This window comes from Peromyscus eremicus, chromosome 20 (assembly GCF_949786415.1).
Source record: "Peromyscus eremicus chromosome 20, PerEre_H2_v1, whole genome shotgun sequence".
NCBI classification, from domain to species: domain Eukaryota; kingdom Metazoa; phylum Chordata; class Mammalia; order Rodentia; family Cricetidae; genus Peromyscus; species Peromyscus eremicus.
The window spans coordinates 34,904,769-34,929,849 of NC_081436.1; the positions used below are offsets into that span (position 1 = coordinate 34,904,769).

The 25,081-nt window shown below is 48.0% G+C and overlaps 1 protein-coding gene across 1 annotated transcript in view; it reads right to left on the reverse strand.

Moving 5' to 3' along the window:
* Nucleotides 1–2,702: 2,702 nt before the first annotated feature.
* Nucleotides 2,703–25,081, reverse strand: part of Ccn4 (cellular communication network factor 4) — a 29,617-nt gene continuing 7,238 nt past the window's right edge. Inside the window, exons 2-5 of the mRNA XM_059247655.1 lie at nucleotides 16,851–17,130; nucleotides 10,413–10,673; nucleotides 6,800–6,993; nucleotides 2,703–5,013 (exon numbers count right to left, since the gene is read on the reverse strand). Coding sequence (XP_059103638.1) covers nucleotides 4,714–5,013; nucleotides 6,800–6,993; nucleotides 10,413–10,673; nucleotides 16,851–17,130 — 1,035 coding nt within the window. The 3' untranslated portion in view covers nucleotides 2,703–4,713. The remainder of the gene's footprint in view (nucleotides 5,014–6,799; nucleotides 6,994–10,412; nucleotides 10,674–16,850; nucleotides 17,131–25,081) is intronic.

The window sequence follows — 25,081 nt, forward strand, 5'->3', positions numbered from 1 at the left end:
CAACATCTAGTTAAAAGTACAGCAAGCTACTAAATAAATGAGTAAGAATGTGAATGAAGGAGTGGATGCTAAAAATCCCCCTTCTATTTATCTTTAAGCTTGGGTACACTGGCAACTGTGGTTGTTGTGTAACAATTTCTCTAAAGCTTGAAGCTTGTTCAGACCCAATAAGGTATAAAAAAGACTTGTTAAGCCTCAAAAAAATTCTAAAGACAGGCTTGTTCTTAAAGACAAAAAAAAAAAAAAAAAAAAAAAAAAAATCCAAGAGTCAAGAAGTAAACAACTCAGGATACTCAAAAAGTCCCTAAAACTGAGCAGAAACACAAGCCTCCATCCTCAAGTCTATGAAAATAGTAAGAACTACTAAGAGAGCAAAGGCCAATTGAACTGCCTCAAACAGACAGATCAACAGGGCTGCTTAAAAAGACAGATCGGCTGAGCTGCCCAAGAGAGACACTCTGACCTAGTGAGCAGCCCTCAAGCCATACAGTGAGCTGGAAAATTCCAGCTTTCCTTGCTGGGTACATATTCTGTGATGCAGCGGCCCTTGAGTTATATGCATTCCTGTGAATAATCTCTTATCTAGACTCCCATAAGTAGTTCCAATTAAACACACTGGTTCACCGAGTTGGACATCAATGCTATCCCTTTGGTCTATCATGGGCTCCCCATTTAGGATGAGTAGGTGTTTGTTTAGGTCTCTTCAGGAATGGTGTCTCACAACACTGGAATTCTCTGTGTTTCAGAATCCATGTTTCTAGGCACATCTTCAAGCATTTAAGCTATTTTTTTTATTCCTTCCTATCTAATATCTGAGACTTAATTTCTCCAACCTGCAGCACATTGGTTGAGCACATCCAGTCCTGAATCATTGCCTCCTAACAACAGAATCTGCCAGGGGAAAAAAACCCCACCAAATCAAAGAAGTCACTTTTGCTGATGATTTATTGCTTTAAGGAGAAAAGCTGTAAACAAAGAATTTGAACAATGAAAACCCATCACGGGTGAACAAACACATTCCCTGCTACACAAATCATGAGAAAAATGAGGACTGTGGTAGAACATGACAGGCTGCCCAAGGGCTATTTTTCCTCTATTGGGAAATTTAAAGACATTTCTTCCTGTGTAGTCACTTGCAAAATGGCAGTAAGAATATTTAAATACTCAATCACAGTCTGAAAATAGATACACATATTCAAATACACACACACACACACACACACACACACACACACACACACATACACCTACGCAGGGACACACAGCTAATCATGGCCATTCCTGCTTCCCAGCTATTCAGGGCTGTCACTGTGGTTCCTTTGAGTCAAAAACAAGTCTTTAAAAAAAAAATGACATGAGTCAACACCATGGGTCAGAGGTTGTAATGTTCTCCACATTCTCCCTGCATACACGGCCCAAAATTAATCAGGGTGATTACAGACAGTCATATCATTTGAAATTACTTTCTTTGATCAATCTCTAATCACCCTCAAAATTAGAATTTCAACACCGGGACCTGTAAAGCACCTCTTGTGACTCTGGAGCCTTTGGTTGGGAGCAGATAAGTAGCCTGAGTGGTGTGAGAAATGGCATGGGTGTCACATGATCCTTGGCTTTGGAGCTTGTCTGCATTGCCCTGGTTGGTAAGAACTTGAGCAAATGACTTAACTCCTGGATCCCTTGCTATCTCAGCCCTCGGATGGGCAGTGGTGACACCATAACACCTGGGCTCACTGGAGGAACTAAGCGGGCTATGCCAATAAAGCACAGAGTTGCAGTCTTGGTCGAGGCAAGCTCAGGGCTCTCCAAATGCTAAGTGAAGGCTTTGTAAGCTACTGGTTGTCTCTCTCATGAGTAAGCACACCCAAGACATTCACTCCTGGTGCTGCATGAAATTTCTTCACGGCAGGTTAACTCCTTATCATTGCTCCTTTTCTTTGTTTCTAAGCGTTGTCAGGGAGGGTGTGGATCTAGAGCCTTGCTTATGGGAGATCCCGTAGCAGTCACTTAGGTTCTGTCTAGATCTCTTCCCATGGTGGAGTAAGAATCAGTCTGGGCCTCAGCTCCCCAGTCCCTCTGAGCTTCAGAATTTCTATTTATCGAATGGAGGAAGGTTGTGTATTGAGCATAACTCTACTAATTGATAACCCGATAAAATGCACTGTGGTGCTTAGCACCAAACAAGCTATCGATACATGGACTTTTGTTGTTGTTGTTTTAACTGTGATTGCTATTCTTAACTTTCCTTGAACCAAATTCTTAGAAAGAATTTCTTTCCATTGCATTTACGTCTTCTTCCCTGGGACTTTAGTTCTTGGTTCTAAGACAGTTCCTCTGATCCGAATGTAGGCTATGTCCATTTCTCCAAACCAATAATAACTGAGCGACTTTGGCCACACCTCCTCCCTATTCCCAAGATCACCCTAACTCCTTTAACTGAGCCTTCTTTGATCATAATTTCCTCAAATAAGGGTGGATACCTAGTAAGACCCTAGCTTATGGCTTCTGTGGGAGTTCTTTCAGAGTTAGATGTTAAGACAGGTTTTTCCAATCTAAGAAAATCTAACATGATCCACAAAATACTTACATAAGTAATAGTTTCCAGGGGTAACATATCTTTACATGCAAGCTCTTGTACACATATGAACATATATTTATTCAAAGCACTAAGCCTCCTTTAATAGAGGATTTTCACTGGTAAGATGAGATCTTGGAAGAAGAGTGGTTCTAAAAAAGTAGGAGTGTATATATAATGTATTTTCTTCCTTAAATACATCTTGAGCACCGTGGTTTGCCTTGTGCAAAGCCAGGCCTTTGGGAGGTTACAGGAGGGAGGGAAAATCCCACGTCCCCTTTCACACTTAGGAATCCACTTATGTGTTGTGTATAGTTCTCCCATAGGCATGTTCCCACCACTGCACGTGTGGTACTGGGCAAGCAGAACCCATCTTATAAATCCCTGTCGTGAGCTCGTTCTGATTTCAAGGCACGAGGAGCCACAGGGGATGCACATGCTTTTTCCTGTCCTACTTAGTTTGGATGCTTAATACTTAAACACTCCCCTCTTGTTGGAAAGCAGCTAGAGAGACAGTATTACAGGGCCAAACTGAGAAGGACAAGTTGATGATTTCGTTTGGCTTTCCTACCCTGACACGTTAGGAAGGTCCAGATGCAAAGAGGAAATATGAATTATGAAGTTAATCTATCTGGGATACGAATCTCCAGATGGGTGACTTCGGTTGAGTTTCTTCTTTGGGCTTCCATTTCACAGTTTCAAGAACAGAAATTATGAAGAGAACTCCTCAATGTGATCACAAAGCTTCAATAAGGAAATATGTGGCAAATATTGAGAACAAGGGGTAGTGCGCAGAACACACTCAGTAAAAGAATAATGACAGAAAAGCTTACATTCTACTGCTAAAATAAACAATAGCCTCATTATCACTTGGGAGAAATCTCTTTCTTCAATTTACAAACTCTTTGGTCTTTACCTCTGTTAAATAGATTTCCATTTCTAAACAGTTGGTCAACTTCTATCTTCAGACTAGAAAACTGAGCTATTTTGCTCCACAGCCACTAAGGCCACAGTGAAGTAGGTCACTAAAGCAAAAGAGATGTATCCTGGGCCCAGGGACTATTTTGGCCTCACCACTCCTGCCAGAGGCCACCCAGGCCAGTGAAGGATGAACTACTTATATGTTTGACACATACATCCTGCTCAATCTGGTCTAGACTTCCAAAGAATCTTTCAAGGCCTATGAGAACAATGTCTGGTCATCCCACTGTTCCAGGGTGCTGCTGAGACAACAGACAGGCCACCCCGAGATCCCAACCAACTCCCAGGAGCCCCAGCGCAAGGGAGGCTCAGATCTTAGAAAGGGTTGCTAATTGCCCTAAGAATTTGGTCAGCAACAGGTTCAATGACTGATCAGCTGTGGTCTGTGAGATTGGCTGGCCTTGCCCCATCTCTGTAGGATGAATTGGGGGTTGTCACCTACCAGCCAAAATAAAACTTCTCAAATTACATTTCTGATCAACATGAACCCAATTTGAGCCTTCACACTACAGGGATAAGAGAAATGTATCCTCAGTTATGCCCAGGTTAATGGAAATGACGTTCTATTGCAAAGCAAAATGGTACAACCATTAACCTCACTTGGAAAATGTTTGGTGACCTTGTGGTACAAAAGATCTTTGGAACAAGAGCACTTTTGGTGTGTTGTGGACAGAAATGCCCATGATAGTATCATTTAGCAAGGCCCAAATAATGGCTTATTCCTGTGTCCCTAGTCCCATATGTCTGTCTGGAAGGACCCCAACATCATCATCAGGTTTGGCATCTGAAGAAGGAGTCTGTGATGTTGGCTCTTCAGCTGACTCTGTTCCTTGGGCAGTCCCATCAGGATTTCTGACAACTTGAGCAGGCTGGAGCCAGACAGGCTGGGCCTGGCTTGGGATTCATCTTGAGCAGTGAGAGATGAGTTCTCTTCGGAGTGATATAGAACATCCCCAAGGAAAGACGCATTGCCTGAGCCTGAGCTGTGCTCTCCTGGGCCATTGGGATGGTCAAAATAGGAAGAGACTGAGGGTCGGGATCAGGGAATTCAGAATTGAGTAGGAAGTAGGTGAAATAAGGCTCAGTTGTGAAGTCCTGGGCCACAGAGGGCTGGCTGCTTTGCAAACCTGGAGCTTTACCCCGAGCCACACACCTACCTAATTGGCAATCTCTGAGAAGTCAGGGTAGGATTCCAAGTCAGCAAAGATATCGTTTGGATTCCTACAGCTCAGGTTGCAGAAGCAAGCATTGATCCATAGGACCTGACGGGTGAAACCCGGCCCCTCTGGACACTGGAAAGTGACAGCGATGGTCTTGGACTTGTAGGGGATACAGCACCTATCGTCAGTACAGACTCCACAGTACTTGGGTCGGTAGGTGCGCGTGCTGACACAGCCTGCAAGAGTGAAGTTCGTGGGCTCCTCCGGCTGGTACACAGCTAGACACTTCTTCCCGGCCTTCAGGAAAGGAAAGGGGCCTTCTGTTAGTATGCTCTGGTGATGCACAGCCACCTCGTTCCCTCCAAGCATCCAGTACCCCCCTTCCCGTCACTGTGCATGGCAAGCATCACCACTGCTGAAGAGGACTACCATGCCGAGTTTGCTCAATCTCACAGCCTGCAATCTCCCTTCTCACCTGCATTTTTGCCTTTTTGGTGCCCATATGTCAGTGCCACCGGCACAGGAAGACTTGCTATCTCTTTTAGCTAACCAAGCTTCCCAAGTAGTGAGTGACTGAGCAGGCATAGAACGCCACAATCAGGCAGGGGCATGTTTTGTCCTCACTGCTTCCCTGTACTCCAATGCCTACCTCCCTCACTCCACCCCTTCTCTCTCTCTCTCTCTCTCTCTCTCTCTCTCTCTCTCTCTCTCTCTCTCTCTCTCTCTCTCTCACACACACACACACACACACACACACTATTATCATGCAGTATTTTCAACAGCACTGACATTACTTAAATACAATTACAGCTTGCCATGAGGCTGTGGGCTTCTTGAAATGTGGGCCTCTTTTTCTGTGTCTCACTAATGTAATTGTGAAGCTGGTATACAGTAGGCACTTACTAAATGCCTTGGGCTAGTATTTCTTAGGGTATATTATCAGCACCATATCAGAGCTGGGGGCGGAGCACATCCAGTGTGGGTGGGGCATGTAGCTTATCCAGTAGGAGGAATCCAGCTAGGGTAGATGATCATGGAGATGGGAGAGGAATCCGGAGCCCTCAGTGAAGGGCCCAGCCTTGTGACAGAGTTTCTTAGCCCGGATTAGGGCCCTAGCTCTCATTTCTCCCTATGCTAGGCACTTCACACCCCTACTTCCAATTAGAAGACACTCAGTGAGGACCTGATGGCACCCAGGGTTGGCACAGTAGAGGGAGAAAAGACGAGAAGGAAGGAAAGTGTATGCCCATTAAAGATGACAAGATGAGGTCTTGATTAAGGAGCTCACCCCATGCCTAAAGATGATGGTGGGAAGCAGGGTGCTCTTCTCTATTGGCATCCTTTTCTCAGCATCCAGAGAACCTACCCTGCTCCACTAATGGACCCAGGGATGAGCCCTGAGAAGTTTGCTTTGTTAGATGTGACATTGGGTGGACCAGCACTGAAGTGAGGGGTATTGAATTAGATAAGGAAGACCCATGCCTAAATCCTATGGCTGGACTCAGCCTTTTGGAGCCTAGCAGAAATGTCCTTGATGCTGTATTTTCATCATTTTGGCCTCTCAAAGCTGGAAGGAATTAAGAGATTACTGATGTTATACTCCTGGGAAAGGGGCTGGAGCTTAATGATAGCAGGAGACTGGCTATAGTAGCAAACACTAACAGGAGAGAGGCATTTGACCCCATGTGTTGCAAGCTCTAACAGTAATCTCATTGTGCAGGCAGCTGTCCTGCGCCCATGCAGGTGGCTGTGGGATGCCATGGGAATGAGAGGTGATGCAGGTCCCTCGGAATCACTACAGAAAGAACACTTTGGATGGTTCCTGAATTCTCCTTGGAGTGACCTTGCTTCCTAATAGGATGGGAACTACAAAAGAATCCATTCAGTGAAGTCTGTCATAGACCAGCTTAGCAGCCACATCATCCTAAATCACTTACCCTGGGCCTGCCAGACAGCCTTCATTATTTCTATTATATGAATGACTCCCAAGAAGTTCAGTGGCCAGGCTCAATGCCAGCTATACTCTATACATGGTCATCATGCCTATACCTGCCCATGATGCCTACCCTTGCTCCAGACTTACCTTGATGTGTGGATGGATGTCCACATCACATGGCCGCAGGTTGCAGAGGCGACTTTCCTGCTCTGGCCAGCACCGGGCATTGACATTGGAGATCCGAGTTGAGATTCCTAGGCCACAGGTGGTTGAGCAAGGACTCCAGGGGCTAGTGTAGGCTATGCAGTTCCCATGCCATTGCTCCACTGTGCCTGAAGCTGCTGTAGAGGGACACCAGAGTACCCATGAGTCTCCTCCACAAGCTCCTCCAGTCTTTACCATCATGCCCCACTCCCCCAAAAATTGAGGCTTCTTGAGACACAGAAAGAGGCAGGGACAGACAGAAATATGGAAGATAGAGACAAAGACACAGAGACAGACAGACAGAATTGGGCCGTTCCTCCCCACAGGAAGACAAACTGCCTTCAAATTAGCAGGGGCACCCAGGGAGGGGAGACTACATTCTTACCCTTAACATTTTTTTTTCTGACCAAAAGATGAAGTATGAAGTCGTGGAAGGAAACCCATCTTTAGAGCCAGGTGGATGTTAATGTGATGGTTAATATTGACTGTCAACTTGACAGGAGCTAGAATCATCTAGGAGACAGACCTCTGGGCATGTTTGGTAAGGATTTTCTGGATTGGGTTAAGTGACGTGAGAAGACCTACCTTATCTATAGGCATGGGCTGGGGTTCCAGCCCAGGTAAAAAGGAGAAAGTGAAGTGGGCACCAGCCTTCATCGCTCTCTGCTTCCAGACTGGCTGCCACGTGACCAGCCGCTGCCTCATTCTCCTGTTGTCTTTCGTACTCTCATTTTCATTAAAGTGAGATTTATTTTGACAACCATTTTTATTTGTGTGTGTCTGTGTATGTACTGGGACTCCCTAATTTAGTGAGTCAGGCCAGTCCATGGAGGCTGGTATAGTTACTCAGCTACAGACTATTTGTTGTTGACTGGTCCTGTGACCACACAGATCCCTTAGCATCTGATGGGTGCCTGCTTCGCCAGGGGTGAGCAGGAGAGAGTGATGAGCTATGGAGGGAAAACAGGCAGATGACGTGCAAGACAGAACAGCCTGCAGAAAGATGGGACAGACGCACAGAGACATCCCACAGGAATAGGAAATTGGAGAAAAGGGGGCAAGCAGGGAGGCCGCCTGGGGGTGGCGGGGGGGGGGGCAGAGGGATGGAAGGGGAGAGAACAAGGTAATCAAGGAACTGGGGGAGGAAGAGAGGAAACACACACCCAGCAGTTGAGGAATCTACTTAGGGTAACATAGAGCTCTTCACGCAGCCTCTGAAGCTTGCAGGTGGGCAGCCAACAGTGCTGGTGAGTGAATTTGAGATAGGGGAGGCACCCACAGACAGAAAGAAGGGAGAAAACAATGGAAGCATCCAAGGACAGAGGCAGACAGTCTGGGATGAGCTGGCTGGGAGCATGCAGCAAGCTAGGGGGAGGGATTTGCCTGGGAGGATGAGAGGATTAAAGGACTTCGGTTTCTGGGTCTCTTCCATACTGCTGCACGAGCTCTGCCTGGGATGGCTAAGAACTGGGTCACTGGGTCACCCACAATGAGCAGGCAGCCTCTGCCTCCCCTCTACCAGCCAGTGACTCCTGTGCAGATACGCTGGAGGGAGGTTTAGTGAGAGCAGCTGCCATGATGTCTTGAGCTACCAGAGACCAAGCCTTCCCTGCCCCTGGCTCTCATCCATGCCACACCGTTTCTCCACATGGGTGACTTTGTCCCCCAGTCACATTTGATAATGTTTGGAGGTGTTTCACGTGGTCATAACTCAGGAAAGTACCACTGCCATTTAAAAAGACTGGCTAGGGATACTGCCAAGCCTGTAATGCCCCTTCCCTCAACAACAACAACAACAACAACAACAACAACAACAACAACAACAAAATTCTTCTGATGCTAAGTGCTGTCAGCACCAAGGCTAAGACCCCCCTCCCGATTCTACACAGGCTCTGAGCAAACTCATACGCTTAGACTTTTTAAAAAAAATTAGCACCCCCCAAAGCCCAGCAGCAAGCAGTCTGCTCTCCTTTGGGGCCACCTCCCTCATAGGTACTTTCCTCTAGCAGTGTCCTTATTCTGTGGCCCATTGTGTCAGATTCTCCTGGTTTTTCCTCGTCTTCCCCCCCCCCACCCCCGCCCGCGCCTCTTCATCTCTCCTCTTCTCTTGTCTACTCAAAGGTCAGCCTCCCTAGACTTCTGCTCCAGGCTCCTCTGTTTGATCCTGTGTGTTATTCCCTGGCCACATCAACCGCCAGCAGCTGCTGTAAGCAGAGCTGTCTTCCTGTGGGACCCTGTCTGTGAGGCTGCTCACACTGGACATTTCTCCCCCCTCACCTTCCCCAGACCCAGTCTGCTCATGCCAGACAGCCCACCATTGACCTAAATATGCTCCTCTTGTGTTCTCTCCCGGGCAGTGGCAAGTCCCTAGAGTCACTCTGAATTCCTCCCACTACCCCCATGCACAGCACAGATGCAAGCCCTGAGATGTACTCCATCACTGCTTCTTGTCCTTTCCTCCTTCTATTCCCTTTGCTCTAGTTCAAATGCTTAACTGTGCATTGACCCATCATCATCCAGCCATACACCATCTATCTATCCTTTAACAGCCCATCCATCATCCATCTATTCATCATCCATCCAATGTATTCATTCTATCAATCATCTATTTATCTATCATCTATCTATCTTTTGCTAAACATCTCTTTCTCATCCATTCTATAACCATCTACTCTCCATGCATGTATCCAAGTTTCCATTAACTTAGCCAACCATCCATCCATCCATCCATCCATCCATCCATCCATCCATCCACCCACCCATCCGCTTATCCATCCATCCATCCTCTATGAATCTATCTACCTTATATTATCCATCCGCCCATCCGTCCACCCAATTTCCTTCCATTCTCCAACCATTTCTTCTCTATGCATCTATCCATACATGCATGTATTGATGGTGCAGCATGCTTAGGCACACTCATGTGCATGCGAGTGCGCATGCACATGCACACACACAAATTCCTATTTATCATCGATCTATTATCTATTTATTCATACATTCATTCAGCCACCTATAGCCAAACACCTATATGGCTACCTCTGCAAACATGCATTGGGTACTTTCCAAGTATCTGGCAAAGGCACTGGGCTCCAGTAGGCAATGGTAGAAAAAAAGAATCATGTTCCTGTCCTCGCTCCCAGGGCTTACTCTTCTCAGGCTTACCTAGACAAAGCCTCATCTGCTTGCTTGAGGATAGCAATTGGAACCCCAGAGTTATCTGGAAGGTCTATCTACTCCCTCCCATGCCCTGCCACCTGGTCCTCTTTCTAGGTCCCTACCCACTCCCTGGGATACTTTAATAAGATGATAGAGGACTGCATGTGTCACACCAGGCTTTTATGCTGGGAGAAGCCCATAAGGCAGGCAGTAAGGATGATTCCATTTGCGTTTTACAGATGGGGGATTTGGGTCCTAGGCAGCACATCCCCAAGACCACATAACTGGTGAGTTGTGGAGTGGGTAATGGCCTGGAGGTTTGATCTATGAAGGGAAAATCAGGACTCTAGGGGCACGGTGGCATCCAGAGGCTCCACTGGTCCCTGCCCACACTCACCAAAGGCTCTAGTGTCCAGCAACGCGGTCTGCCGTGGTCTCCTTGAATCATCGTCACAGACCCACTGCTCGCAGCACTGGCCAGGTACTCTCACATGCCGGGGCTGTCGGCACCAGAGGCGCGGGGGTCTGGGGCTCAGGCACAGTGGTGTGCAGCCCACCGTGCCATCGATACAGGTGCAGTTGTACCTGCAGTTGGGCTGGAAGGACTCGCCATTGGCGTAGCGCACGCCATTCAGGACGCAGCCCACACCGACCACCTCTGCAAACACAGGTGGGGGACATGTCAGGCCGAGCAGCGTGGGCTCTGGGCCAAGATACTTCTCTGCAGTTTTCCCTCTGCCCAAGATGCCATGCCAAGAAATCACTCATGTGAGGAAGGAGGGGCTGGCTGCACCCCAAGGGTAAAGAGTGGGCCATGTGAAGAGGTGGAATACAGCAGGAAGAAAGGGTACAGTGAAGGTCTTTTATGACATCAGGGGACAGCCATTGGAGACTGTGCTGGATATTGGATGGGAGGGTCCAGCACCATAGTACAGGAGCTCAGGCATTTTTTCTCCCTATACTATCCCTAGCACCAGGCCTGGTGCTGATAAATGCCTGTCCAATGGAGGAAGGCATATACAGGAAACAAGAGCCTAGGAGCAAAATGGACTGCCTTCTTTGGTATTGACTGTGGAATTTGGTAGGAGCTGAGCACCTAATCCTGGACAGAATGACCATGGACTAATTCTTAAAGATCTCACTATAACGATGAGATGGTCCAATGGTCATCTGGAGTGTCTGTTGATGGTGACAGCCACTCATGACAAGTGTTGGGGGATAGTGGAACAAGGAGGGGGTGGTGGATGTGGACATGGCTGTAGACTGAGAACAAGTAGACCAGGAAGGTCCATGGATCTGAGAGGGCTTTCTGCTTGCCTTCCACAAAGAGTAAATTGAAAGGGAGGCAGCCCAGGTGTTGATGACAGTCTTCCAGGTAGGGAAGGCATCTACTATAGGTGTAAGGGCCTGATGAGGGAGCAGGCCTGGGGGAAGGAAGCAGGAAGAGAGAAGGAAAAGGGTGGGGTGGGGGGGACGGTGAGACCGGATACATCTTCCTCCTGTTTCAATAGAAGATCTAGAATTCTTCCTGGCACACAGTAGGTGTTCAATAAGTAACTTGAATGAATGAGATGAATTATGTACTTCAAAAAAACAAAAAACAAAAAGAAAAACCCTTGTGATACTGAGACAATAGGCTAGAGAAAACCACAAGACAGTTCTGGATGGCACCCCAGTGACCTAGGCAGAGGTTGGTGGCTTCTCAGACCAAAGTAACCAGAAAGCTCAGCTTCCAGACACGTTTTCAAGGAGAGTTGCAAAGACTCCTGGGATTCAAGGAAGACTTTCAATGCTCTGTACTCTGATACTCAGGCCCAGAAAGTGAGATCTTTGGTTTTCTCTGGAGAAGTCAAGACTGGGACACACTGGCTTCAAAGTCTTCATTAGACATGAGATATGCCTGGTGGAGTTGGTTATACAAGCTGGCCTGTGGGACTTGAGGGATTGTTGGGCCAGATTCTACCCTTGGTGCTGTGTGCTCCTTGCTGGGTATCATCTGGAACAATACATAGGGGCTCCTGGGACAGCAGGAATGCCCACAGAGAAGAGACAGTTAGGAGTTGGCTGTCTGCAGGAACTCTGTCCTGTCTCCTGGATTGGTGGGGGTGGTGGCTGGTCATAGGCCTCAGGGCATCTGGCAGGTTTTGAAAGGAAGCACATTGTCCCTTCCATTGTTATGTATAGCAAAACAGTCTCAGCAAGGTGACGTCAGAGGGCAAGCTGGCCAATGAGCAGCAATCTCAGGCTGTGTACGTCTGGCTGTTGCTGTCCATTTCTGAACATCCAGGACGCAGGTGCTGGCATGCATGGATACCAGCTCCTGGCCCATGATCTCACTCAGGTCTCCCGATGATGACTTCATCGGGAACAGGAGAGGTTTGGGAGAGGGAGGGAAGCGTGTGCTCACCAAGCTGGTGAGTAAAAGAAGGGAGAGACACTAAACCCACAGCCTCCTTCCTTCTCCCCGACATCAGAAAAGGAGGGAGATGAGAGAAGAGGAAGGAGGAAGGTCAGACAGAGGAAGAGAAAACAGGATGCAAGGGGGCCCCTGAGCCTCAGTCAAACTTCAGGAAGATGTGTATGTGCACATGTATATATGTGAGTGTGTACACATGTGTATGCGTGTGAATGTAGATCTTTGTGCATGCTAGTTTATATATGAATTCATTTACATGTGCATGTGTATAGGCAGATCTCTCTCTCTCTCTCTCTCTCTCTCTCTCTCTCTCTCTCTCTCTCTCGTGTGTGTGTATGTGTGTGTGTGTGTGTGTGTGTGTGTGTGTTGATGGAGGGGAGACTGAAGCTTATGCTCTGCTCCCATATGTAAAGACTTCAGTTTGGGACTCTGGAGTCCTTGGCAAAACAATCCTTCCATCAGCTAAAGGAACTCACAGAAAATCCTTTGAAAATGCTGGTACCCAGGCTACATAATACGAGACAGGCCTACACGCTAGAGCATTGCTTTCCTCGGACTCAGTATTTTAAAGCCTTCCAGGAGTGTCCAGTGTGTAGTGAAAGTCAAGAAAATGTGTCCAGAAAATGCTATCTCTGTAGACGGACTAATGGGGACACATGGGCAGCCGACAAACCTGTCCCACATAGACCAAAGGGAGATCAGGGTACGTGATGACCCTACATTATCCATCAGCAGAGGTGGGACCCCTCTTTGGGCACATATAGTCTTTCTACCTTTCCAGGAGACTGGTTTGCGGGGAGGGGAAACAGCCCCCTCTTGTCTAACCTCACTTGAAAGCTCAGGTGAGACACAGCCAGCCTTCCTGTAGCTAAAAGGCTTGCAGCAACCAAGCCGCCATGCTCCTTTACTGGGACCTTCAAGCCCTCATCATCTGTGGCCTTGTGGAAGCAGGAACAAGGCTTGGGTCCTGTAACCTCACCTTCACATTGTCCTGAGTTAGTGGGCCGATGGTTGGATAGAGGTACACGTGTGTCAGGGCCCCTAGTCTCCACTAGATTCCTGCTGTATCTAAGCTTGCAATAGCCTGACCCCACAGAGGTTCTCACTCTTCATCACATTGTCCTTATTAAGGACATTGAGGTTTGAGAGGTTCAGGAGCTTGCCTACCATCCCAGGAGTACTTAGTAGTAACACAGGGATTCCAGTTCAGTTGTCTAGTCCCAAGCACCATGCTGAGTCTTCCATTTCCTCCTTTAGCAATGCAAGGTGGGGTGGTCCTGGAATAAGACCTTCCCCCTACCAAGGATAAGAGTGGACAGGGGCTGAGTTGATTTTCAGAGTGCAAGCAAAAGCCACAGGCACCCCACCTGTGTTTACCCCTTCCTACGCAAGGTTGATTCGATGAAGATCCTCAGGTGTGTGGCCCAAGGTGGGGAGCCGCAAGAGGCAGCCCCCCACCCATCTGCCTGTAAACACCATGTTCCCTTCAGCAGACCTTTTCATCCTGGTGTTTGTTTCAGCTGCATTAGGGCAGTGTTTGGGCAACCTAAATAGTGGAACCTTCTGAAGTAGAAGGCACCGTGCCCATCACTGTGTTTAGGTTGGCCTAGAAACACCTTTGAAAAGTTTCTTTGAATGCAATTCTAATGTTTACCAATCATACACAAACCTAGATTCCTCCTGACAGCTGAGCAGACTAGGCAAGACTAGACTCACTGTTCTGCCTGGCCTCTGCGGCCCAGGAAAGTGACCACTGACAGCCAAAGCTGGCATTTACCAGCATGCCAATGGAGCATTCTGATTACTTGTTTTGAGCTTGCCTTGTCTTGGCCTAATTCTCTGCAAATCTCCAGACAGGTTTAGCCTGTCCTGGGGGCCATCCCTTAGCTAAGCTGACCATGTGCTGACGGGCTGTCTGTTTGAGAGGCTCCCTTTTGTCTTTCCTCACCCTCCCTGCACTTTCAGGCCCTGCCTTGCTTCTTGTATTTGGGCCTCATGAATTCTGACATTATGTGGCATTTCTGAGGAAATTCTTGGGGAACACCGGTGAATTGTGTATATACATGCACATGTTTACATATGAAATGTATGTGCATGTGTGTGTGTGTGTGTGTGTGCATGTGAGTGCGTGCATGTGCATATGTACAGAATGCACCTGATGTGCCTTTGTGTGACTGCTTGTGGTGGGGCTCGTGGGTAAGAATGTACCTGGATGAAAGAGTTAAGTGTTGGAGTTGGAAATGACAATGCTCTGTGGAGGCTCCTTTACAGACTTAACAATGGGCTGGGCCATTTCAAGTCCCTTGTAAGTCCTGGTTAACTATATTTATTTTAATGTCTGCAAACTCACATGGCCAGGGAAGTCATAGGAAATGCAAAAACCTATTGAATCCTACCTTTGGTCAGGGTGTTTATTTTTCCCAAATAAATGGAAAGGAACTACATCAAGGTCCCTGGTGGAAGGGAGCTAAGAGACTGTAGTGGTTGGGGGTGAGATCTGCAATTGGAAGCAGGGAAGACAGTCTCTGGGTCCATGAGACAATGCCTATAAGGGGGCAAGGCCTGGCGTGTAAGATCCTATTATGGTTTTGGAGATTAGTGTAATCACAGTGAACTGAATTACCTTTCAAATGACCTTAAAGATAGCTGTTAGCCAGGAGAGAAATTATTAACTGGTCCAGTAGGCCTGGTTTCATGGGTGATTCCAGCACAGGGAGGCTGGCCAATTCTCCCTGAGTTATGGAAAAAGGTAGATAACTATTTATAATGTCAGTCTTGAGCATCAGCAAGCAGAGATCACCTGGGACTCAAGGGTTTATTTAAACAGGCTGGGGCTGATGCTCAGGGAACACATTTTTAATCAATGCATCGGGTGATTATGTGCCAATTATGGTGCAAGTCTTTCTTGAACATGTTTTGTGGCATTAACAACACATTTCAGCAAGAGGAGAAAACAGGAGAGATGGGAGGAGCAGGGCATTTACTTGAAAAGCCAAAGATAGCTGGGCGGTGGGGGCACATGCCTTTAGTCCCAGTACTCGGGAGGCAGAGGCAGGCAGATCTCTGTGAGTTCGAGGCCAGCCTGGTCTCTAAAGAGAGTTCTAGGAAAGGCACAAAACTACACAGAGAAACTCTGTCTCGAAAAACCAAAAAAAAAAAAAAAAAAAAAAAAAAAAAAAAAAAAACCCAAAGGTATCAATGTATCAATGTAAATGAATGAAAAAGACAGAAGAAGACAAGAAAGAAAAGAGCCACAAAGGAACCAGGAATCTAAGGTGTCGGATAGAAAGAGGAGAAGTCTTGATTGAATACTAATGGGAGAAGAGTTCCTGTATTTATGAGACTTGGAGGAATGTTTCACGTGTCAGGCTGTTGTTCATCATCATGCTGGCTCAAGTCATTTGGCAAGTGATGCTCAGAGAGTTCAGACTAAGGACACAAGAGTCCAGAGAGAAGCAGGAGGTAATGAAGTCTCAGAAACATGGTCTCTAGGAACAGTAGCCAGGACAGGGGACACAGGATGGACCACATGAAGAATAAGCAACAGCCTTCCTCCAAACACGAGAATACTATATACACCAAAATCAAAGAAAAACAAAGGCAGCTGGAAACAACAGGAAGAGCAAAAGGCACCATGAAAAGGGAGAGTTCCAATATGTACACTGCTTAGATTCTGGTGAACATAGTCAGAACACAGTAAATAGTCATGATTATATAGCCAAAAAACAGAACAAGGACATTTGGAAGGTATTGAGGGTAACTGATAGCATCAGGGAGCTAAGCCATCAACTATCATGTAGGGATATTAATAAATGACCCAAAATTGGTATAGCAAACCAATTAAGATCTAGCAGAAGACAATGCTATGTAGTGATAACTACAAAAATAAAGGTCTAGCAAAATTAAAGTAATGGTAGTAACTGGTAAAGCATGGCTACCAGGAAATGGTGACTGCAGGCTGCCAGTTTTCATTATTTCGTGGTCACTGGCTTTTCTTAAGCATATTACTAAGCATTTTAATTTAAAGGATCATTAAACTATCTGAAGTACAGTAGTGATTCGGTGTCACCAGAGAGGCCACTGGGCATCTATTGAAGAGTCCTATCTACCGAGAGAACAGAACCAGGCCTGAGTATTTCTTGGCAGAATTTCCTTCCTCAGGGAAAAATGTCTCTAATATGGAAGAGAGAAAAAGGCATGAGATCTTAGGGATAAGAATAATTTATATTCTTATAAAAAATAAGAATAATGCAGTTACTGCTTTCTCCCCAGGATGACCCATCCTGTGGCTTCTAACTGTGGTCTGGGTTGGTGTACGCTTCCTGCCAAGCTAAGCCTGGCCAGGTGAAGGGCTGTGGGTGTTCGTGGGCCATAGCTGGGGTGTGGGGGCAGTTGGAAGATATGGAGTCTCTCACTTACGTGCACACACTCCTATTGCGTACCTCGGGCGGTCCCCACTGTAATCGCAGTAGAGGCCCCGGTGTGGGTCACAGATGGCAGCCTCTGTGCAGTTGTCCCCAAGCTGCTGGGCACATATCTTACAGCATTCACAGCCATCTGTGATAAGGCTGACGCCCAGTGGGCAGCGAGGTGGGGATTGTGGGCACTCACACGGCCACTTGCAGAACTCAGGGCGTGTCATTGTGTCCTCCAGTGGCGCTGGGGTGAAAGTCATTGTTGTAGGGGTTGGAGAGATGACCTGTGGAGGAAGGGTAGAGGTGAAAAGGGGTTGTTGAGTCCAGGGTTCCCAAACCCAAATGGCTGCAACTGCCTTTCCATCTCCATTGTGTTTAGAGGGATTTCACCACTATTTACTTCCATATGATCAATAGACAAACATCCATTTCTTTCAATAAAGCCAGTAAGATTAAAGATCTCAGAGTTTAGGGGATTCAAAGCAATTCCTAGTCTGTGAAGTGCTGGGGCCTGGCATCCACCTCAGCCCACCTTGGCTTCCTTCTTTCCTTGGTGTCTTGATAACCGCAGGAGTGTGTGTGGTGGCACTGAGTCCCAGGAGAGGGGACCCAGGATTGGACAGTGCAGACTTGTTGATAAGTCCTGCTGCCGGAGAGCTGCTCACAACCCACAGCTATTGCTCCCTTCTGTAGCTCCAAGCTCTTCCTCTACTGAGTCTTCTGTGCCTGGTAGAGTCAGAGAGCGTGCGTGTGCATGTATGTGTGTGTGTGTGTGTGTCTGTGTGTCTGTGTGTGTGTCTGTGTGTTGGTGTTCATGCATGCATGTATGTGCATGTGCGTGTGTGTGCATGTGTGTTGGTGTGTGTAGCCAGAGGACATCCTCAGCTGTTTTCCTTGGGTGTTGCACACCTTGTCTTTTGAGACGGGGTCTCTCACTGGCCTGGAACTTGCTGCTTTAGCTACAGTGGCTGCCAGTCAACCTTAGAGTTGACTGCTCCTATCTCTCTGGTGCTGGGATCACACCACACCTGGCCTTTCACATGGGTTCCACAGATGCAAATCAGATCCTCCCGGAGTGTGGTGAGCCCCAACATGGCTCCTCTCTAACCCCAAGTTCAGCAGGCTAACTCTTCACTGTAGTTAACATATGAGCCTTGGTAGCAGGGCCACCGAGCTGCAGTAGCAGATTTCTGACCTCAGCTCTTTGCAGCTGTGTCTTCGCTGACCCCGAGGAGAGAGAGCTGGGCTCTGTGACTCAAGGAAGGCAGAAGGAAAGGAGTCTTCATTTTTTCACTCAGAACAAACGCCTTATTTCTCCCACCTGCACTCCTCCCGAACAGTGCCATCTTATCCCCCAGCCCACAAGTTTATCTCCCCTCTGAAAAACGTGGGAAAGAGAAGAATGGGTCAGCTGGAAAGGGAAACTGAGGCCCCAGTGTGTCTTATGCTGGATAGCAGGCAGGTGGTAGGACCCTGGTGTCCAAGCATAAGACCTTCAAGATGCTTGCATCTCTGTAATCTACTCACCTGCCCACCCAGGCCCTATCTGGGTTCTTTGCCCTGCACTGGAGGAGACTGAGGCATGAAGGAGGGAAGAGGATCACCTGCACCCTGTAGTTATTTCTGGGCTGTTTCAGCCATTCAACAGACCTTTGCTGAGCTAGCATGTAGCCTTCTCTATGTTTTAGACACTTGAAGACAAAACTTAGTAGGTCCCACAGTTGAAGCTCATGCAAAGTATAGGAAAGACAAGCATTAGGAATTATGGATTACAGCATAAGACTATGGTTGCTGTGGTAAATGCAAAGAAGCTCTCTGGAATGTGGGACAGGAATAGCTCTGACTAAAGAGGACCAGGGATGAGCTGCTGCGTTAGTCTGACCTGCGGGTTCAGGACCTGGAACATCACAAGTGCACAGACATTGATGTAAAGAAAAAAGAAGGCACTGAAGGCCAGCAAGGCGATCATAGTGAGCCTGTAGCCCACCTGTAGCCTCGATGTAAGGTCCCAGCCACATCACTTCCGGGATTAATTTAGGGCCCAGCCTAGTGCATCCTTTCCCTACCTCAGGTATCTTTGGTGTACTTCCCTGTGCCTGAGATGCGTGTCCCTGCTCTCTGTAACCTACGGTGACACTCTGAACCCTTAGTTACTAGATGGCTGCAGTGTGGATGGAGTGACTAACTGCCTTGTTGGGGATAGACACAGTGGCTTCTCTGTTAGGGTTTTGTTTCTCTCTCTGTCTGAATGTAACACAATGCGCCTAGTGGGCTCCCTAGGTGTCGACTGAATGTGAGGGTGGAGTTCCGGCTGAGGGTGCTGTGGGGTCACCTGATATTCATGACATCGTGCTCTGAATGAATCTTTCCTCTCTGCATTAAGTTCGAGAGTCAAGAAGAGAACACGGAGTCTGAGAAGGTTAGCTAGGGGTATCTCCAGGTGGGTTTGGACACACATCCCTGGCCTCCTGAAGCTTGTAACTGCATACAAGGATGCCACTTTGAGAGCTGTTGTGATATCGAAGGTCTAGTGAGTATGGAAACATGGGGGCTTATCCCGTGAGAGACACTTAGAGCACACTTCCTGATGCTTCCCCAGCTCATTGGAACAGGCTGTAAGTTGGTGTACAGGCTCTATGGGGTCACCATCAGCCCCCTCCGTTCATCTAGAATAAGCAATCTCATAAGGCAGCCTTCTTACCAGGTACCTGCCTGGAGCCCCCCCCCCCCCCAGCATCTGGGTAGGGAAGGTAGGAAGGCCTTCTCAGACTTAGGCGATGCACTGGGCAGTGTCTGGATAGGCGAAACCAAGACCAAGCCTTGGCTGTTGGTGCCATCTAGTGGGAGGCAAGGCTTCCAGCTACCCCAAGCAAGAAGCACGCGGCCATCCCAGGATTATCTGTGGTCTAAGACTGCAGGCTAGCAGTTAGTTCAGACTTCCACAGATCAACCCTCTGTTACATACAGGGACACACAGATGACTGCAGAGGACTTCTCTCTGAAGATGGGCAATTCAGACAGAAATGCGCACCGGCTCTTTGGCTAATGAATCCACTGATTCTTGCTGAACACCTAGGTGCTAGGCCCTGTGATGGGCTTGGAGGAAGCAGCATTGCATGGAGTCCCTCCCCTCACTAACATGTGTACACCCAGGGGTGATGTGTACACGATAACTGCAACAAGGTGATGAGTAGCCGCAGTGACATTATCCACTCACACATTTCATTTGTTGACTCAACACAACTCTAGCTTTGACTTGGTACTGGGTGCCGGGCTGGGCGCTGAAGTGGGGGACGCAAACCAGCACACCTGACTTCAGGAGTAGACAGAAGGAATGCGGAGGTGTACAAGGTGGGGGCCAATGTCTTCCAGGAGTGGCAAGGCTGTAGAAACCATGACGGAAGTGCAAGATCGGACCCAGGGTCAGGAAGGAGGGCCGGGGACTGGAGTCCACCAAACAGCCGGCACAGAATATTGAGTTGGTGGCGTACAGTGTCCCGAGTGCAGGAGCACGTGTATAAGTCAGGGTGGGTGTGAAGAGGCAGAGGCTGGCTGGCTGGCTGCTGATGCCCACTGAATGCATTGGCCAAGAATAGTCCTGAAGGCCTCACACACAGAGATTTTAGCAGGAGATGCTTGGGGCAGATGTGGGCTTGGAGGAAAACACACTGGGCCATTGTGCCAGGCCTTTGCTTGGTCATCATTCCTGTGGCATGAGGGAATCTCTAGCCCAGTTTTCTCCTCTGCAAGTGGCATTCTTACTTATCCTCGAGCGAACAGCTTTATGCTGTAGCCCCCAGCTGTACAGCCTGTCCCCTGCGAGCCACCACTCTGAGGACATGAGACCAGCATCCAATGGGCCCTGTCACTCAGACTACCTCTTTCCCCCCATGTTGATGGGTATATTATTTGTATTTTATACATCAGGAAGATGATGAGAACACCTAATTATTTCAGAACATGGATTAGAACTCAGGTCTGTTGGATTTAGCATTTTTCCCACTGTGGTGCATGAAGGGAGAATTTCTTGATGGAAGGAACAAGACATTCAGGATACCATCTGGGGAGGCAGCCAAGAAGCCCCTGGGAGCTGGTGAAATGGCTTCGCCTGTAAAAGTCTGATGACCTGAGCTTGGCCCGTGGAATCCATGTACGAAGGACAGATGCCATGGCATGCATTTGTAATTCCAGAACTCTTATAGTGAGACAGGTGATGGAGAGAGGAGGATTTCCCTGAAGCCTGTGGACCAGCTAGCCCAAAATGTGTAGTGCAGCAGAAACAGAAAGGGTCTTTCTGCCTTAGCAAGGTGGAAGGAGAGGACCGACTCCTGAAAACTGTCTTCTGGCCTCCACACACGCACAAACTGATACTAAATATAAATGAGTTAAAAATTAAAAAAAGAATGGGCTGGAGAGATGGCTCAGCCATTACTAGGCTCACAACCAAAAATAAAAAATAAATGAGAGCTGGCAATTCCGGGGGCAGAGATCAGACCTCACAGAGCTGGACACATGATGGGTGTCAAGACATCCCTGTCAGCAGAAAAGATGAGTTAATATACATTTCCTTAGTTGAACTTTGAACCCTATGGTCACCTGCTATTTCCTTGTTTGTGGTGTGAAGAAACACACAAATCTTTGCAGTCTCTACAGCTAATATTTATGGAATGCTTCTTGTAGCATTGCGCACACATGCTAGCTCATAAATTGTCTAGCGTATTACAAAGTGATCCTGCTGATTTTCCTGAGTGGTGAGGGACTGGGCCCTCAGAGAGCCTTAGCGACCTGACAATTGGTCTGTAGGTCACCTAGGGAGTCAAGGATCAAGTTGCTCTGTGCCCAAAGCTTTAGGAAAAAAGTGTTGGTTATTATTATTATTATTATTATTATTATTATTATTATTATTATTTGTGTGTGTTTATGTCTGTATGTCTGTGTGTGTCTGTATCTGTGTGCATGCCATGCATATGTAGATGCCCAGGGAGACCAGAAGAGGGGATCAGATCCCCTGAAGCTGGAGTTATAGGGGATTATGAGCTGGTGGACATGGATTCTAGGAACCAAACTCTGGTCCTCTGGAAGAGGACGAAGTACTCATAACCGCAGAGTCAGCTCTCCAGCCCCTTTCCTGAAGCTTTTAAGCAATTAACTCATCTGCCCTTGCAATAAACTCACCAGGAGGACTGTGCTCCTGGGGCCAAAGAGAGCAGGACTTGGTGAGCCTTGTACTCAGAATACAATCAGCAAGCCCATCGACTTCCTGTGGAAGCAACAGGTATGCAGGCAAGCCCATAGCTTGCAAAATGTAGCCTCACATGGTCTGGGAGCATGGCTCTGGGTGAGGTGGGAGGATGGGGAGAATCTCCTGCTGACCCAAAGGGAGGAGCAGCCCTTTGTGCTCCTTAAGGTGCCATAGAATCTCCAGAGGTACCCTCCTTTTGGGGGATGCTACCCTGGACCCCTAAGCCCTCTTCCTGCACTCTTATTTTTCTTGGGATTCTGTCCCTGCTTTCCCCCAGAGAGCCCTGGCTGTCATCTTCTTACACATCACAGGGTCAGTGTGCCTACCCTCAAAGTAGGCAGACACATCTATGCAGACACACTGCCCTGGGACCCTGTGTTACTCTTAAGGCAGAAAGGGGAAAGTAAATCATCAAGTAAGGAGAGTGCTGGCTAAGAAGGACAGAGACAGGAAAAGAGAAAAAACCAAAAGGCTTGGTCTTTACAAATTGAAGTTGTTCACATAAAACTCCTTTTACGATGTGCCTCTGGCACCAGACCCTGCAGATGCTACTGTGTTAATGGGAAGATGAGGAGAAACTGGCATGCCTGAGATGCCTCCCAGACCGAATGTACAGCACATGCTCAGTCATAGCTGGCCTACCCAGCTCCACAGCTGCAGGCCTACCTGCCCTCTCCACTCCGAGACCCTCTCCACTCCCTGCTCAGGACTCTTTAGCAGACGCAAAGCCCAACAGAACTTCCTGGACTTTCTTACCCACCAGAAGAATCATCTTGACAGCCAGAATACATTGACAATCGATTACGGTCCCCAGACATCCACACTTAGGCTGCTAGAGAGGAGATGGGCAGCAAGGCTGTTCTGGATAGTTCTGAATGCAGCCACCACCAACACAGATGCCCTGGTCCCAAATGAACTCTCTAGATTCTTCTAAATAGGCTTAGAGCTTGAGTTGGCCTGTAGTCCTTGTGATTCTTAAGAGGATAGGAACAATGGTTTGAGAACAATGGGTGGGGGCTAGGGAAGCCTATACTTTATGCATAGTATAAAGTGCCTCAAAGTGCCCTACACAGAGCCTCCAGACATAGCTGTGGGGCATACACCATTCTTTCACCCTTCAGGACAATATGCTGTTAAGGGATGGATAGAAATTCATCATAGCCCTGGAGAGTTTGTTACAGTGCCTGAAAATAACTTGATGGCAATGTTACTAAGAGTCCCACACTTCTGGACAAAGCAGACAGTGGGCAGGCAGGGTAAAAATTTCTGCTGTCATACGCACAGGAGTGCCTAAGCTGATTGAAGTTGAGAAGGAAAGTCCAGCATTGTGGGAAAGCCTGCGTATGCAATTGTGATGTGCTGTTTACTGGTGAGCAGTGACTGAGGGTGGGGCAGCACGGTCCATCACTCTAGATGGACCCTGAAACTAAGTCAGTCCTCTGGGCTTCACACAACGGGATTACTCCATTTGTATAAAGGTGCCCAGTAGAGACACAGGATCAGAAAATGGGACCCTGCCTGGGTGGAAAGGACCCTCCAGGGGGCTCAGTGATGTCTGTCATTCTTTTCCTAGGGCATGAGTTTCCCAGTGTTGAGATGACACAGGGAAGTGAGGGGACCTCATGTGACAGCCTCCCATCCTCACCACTGCCAGGGCTGGGCACTGGGGACTGCCATGCTATCTGAACTGTCCTCCTCATTTGTAAAAGGATGGTGGTGGCAGGGCCCTTCCTCAGTCCTGATGAGAAGCGTTATCCCCAACTCCAATGGAAGAAATGAAGGCTCAGTGAGCTGAAGGAACTCCTTTGAAGTCTCACTGCCTGTGAGTTGTGTCTGACCCTGGTATTCCCTCCGGAGTATGCATTTGTCATTGCTAGCTGACCCCTGGTGGAATATCTAGGCACAGCATCCCAAAGGCTTCGGCCAGGCTCTCCACTCTCCCCACCCCAACCCTATTCCCTGAGCATCGCCCAAGTGCACCCTGGAACCTGTGGACACTCAGGAGGCTTCCTCTTGCTGGATGAATGGATATGCAATTTGTCATTGCACCATACCCCCATCCATCCATGTTCATTCATTTGTTCTTTCACCTTCCCACCACACTTATGCACTAAGCCTCTGCTGAGTATCTGGAGCCTAGGGGCACAAAGCATGGGCTATGGCAGGATTGTAACAAACAGGGATGATCCTTGCTTCCAAAGGGTCCCACAAGAGGAAAGAATGGTTCTATCCATTTGTCCAGCAAGGGAAAACCTCTTGAGTACCCACAGACTCCAGGGCACACTTGGGCAATGCTCAGGAAAAAGCAGGGGAGGGTGGAGAGCCTTGGCTGAAGCCTTTGGGGTGCTATGCCTAGATATTCCACCAGGGGTCAGTGTCGAGGCAAGAATGGTGGAGAACACCTCTATTGACCAGGGGTCTAGGGAAGTCTCCCTTCCTAGAAGCACAGGCTGAAAAGAGAGACTCTGGGGGAGGTGAGAGACAGGGTGGGCCTGGGCCCAGGCTGTGGCATGCACTACAGGAACCTGTGGACTCCACTGCTTTGTTGTTCTATTTCTGGTCCTTTAGATGGTGCCACTTTTCTAGTGCCTCTTGGGAGCTTCTGGACAACTGGTCCCCTAGACCACTGTGTGGGAGGATCTTGGCTCCAAGTCTTTCAGGCCTGGGCCAGGCATGAGTGGGGGGCCCTCTCCCCTCCCAGCACAGCCTTGGACTCCCAGGTTGCACATTCAAGAGGATTTCAGGGAGCAAAGTTGCCCCAAGTGTTCACTCCTGTTGGCTAGGGATTAGGACAAGGAATATGGAAGACTTTGTAATTTTCTTCCCATCAAATTTTAAACACTACATTTTGGGAGCCTCTGGCAGGACAAGGCAGTTTTGTGTGGAGAGATAAAAGGGGGCAAGAAATAAAGATGTTTCTAAACTATAAGCACTTCTTCAAATGTACACAGGCAAGGCATGGTAAATAGTGCTGTGAACCTAGCCCTTGAGGG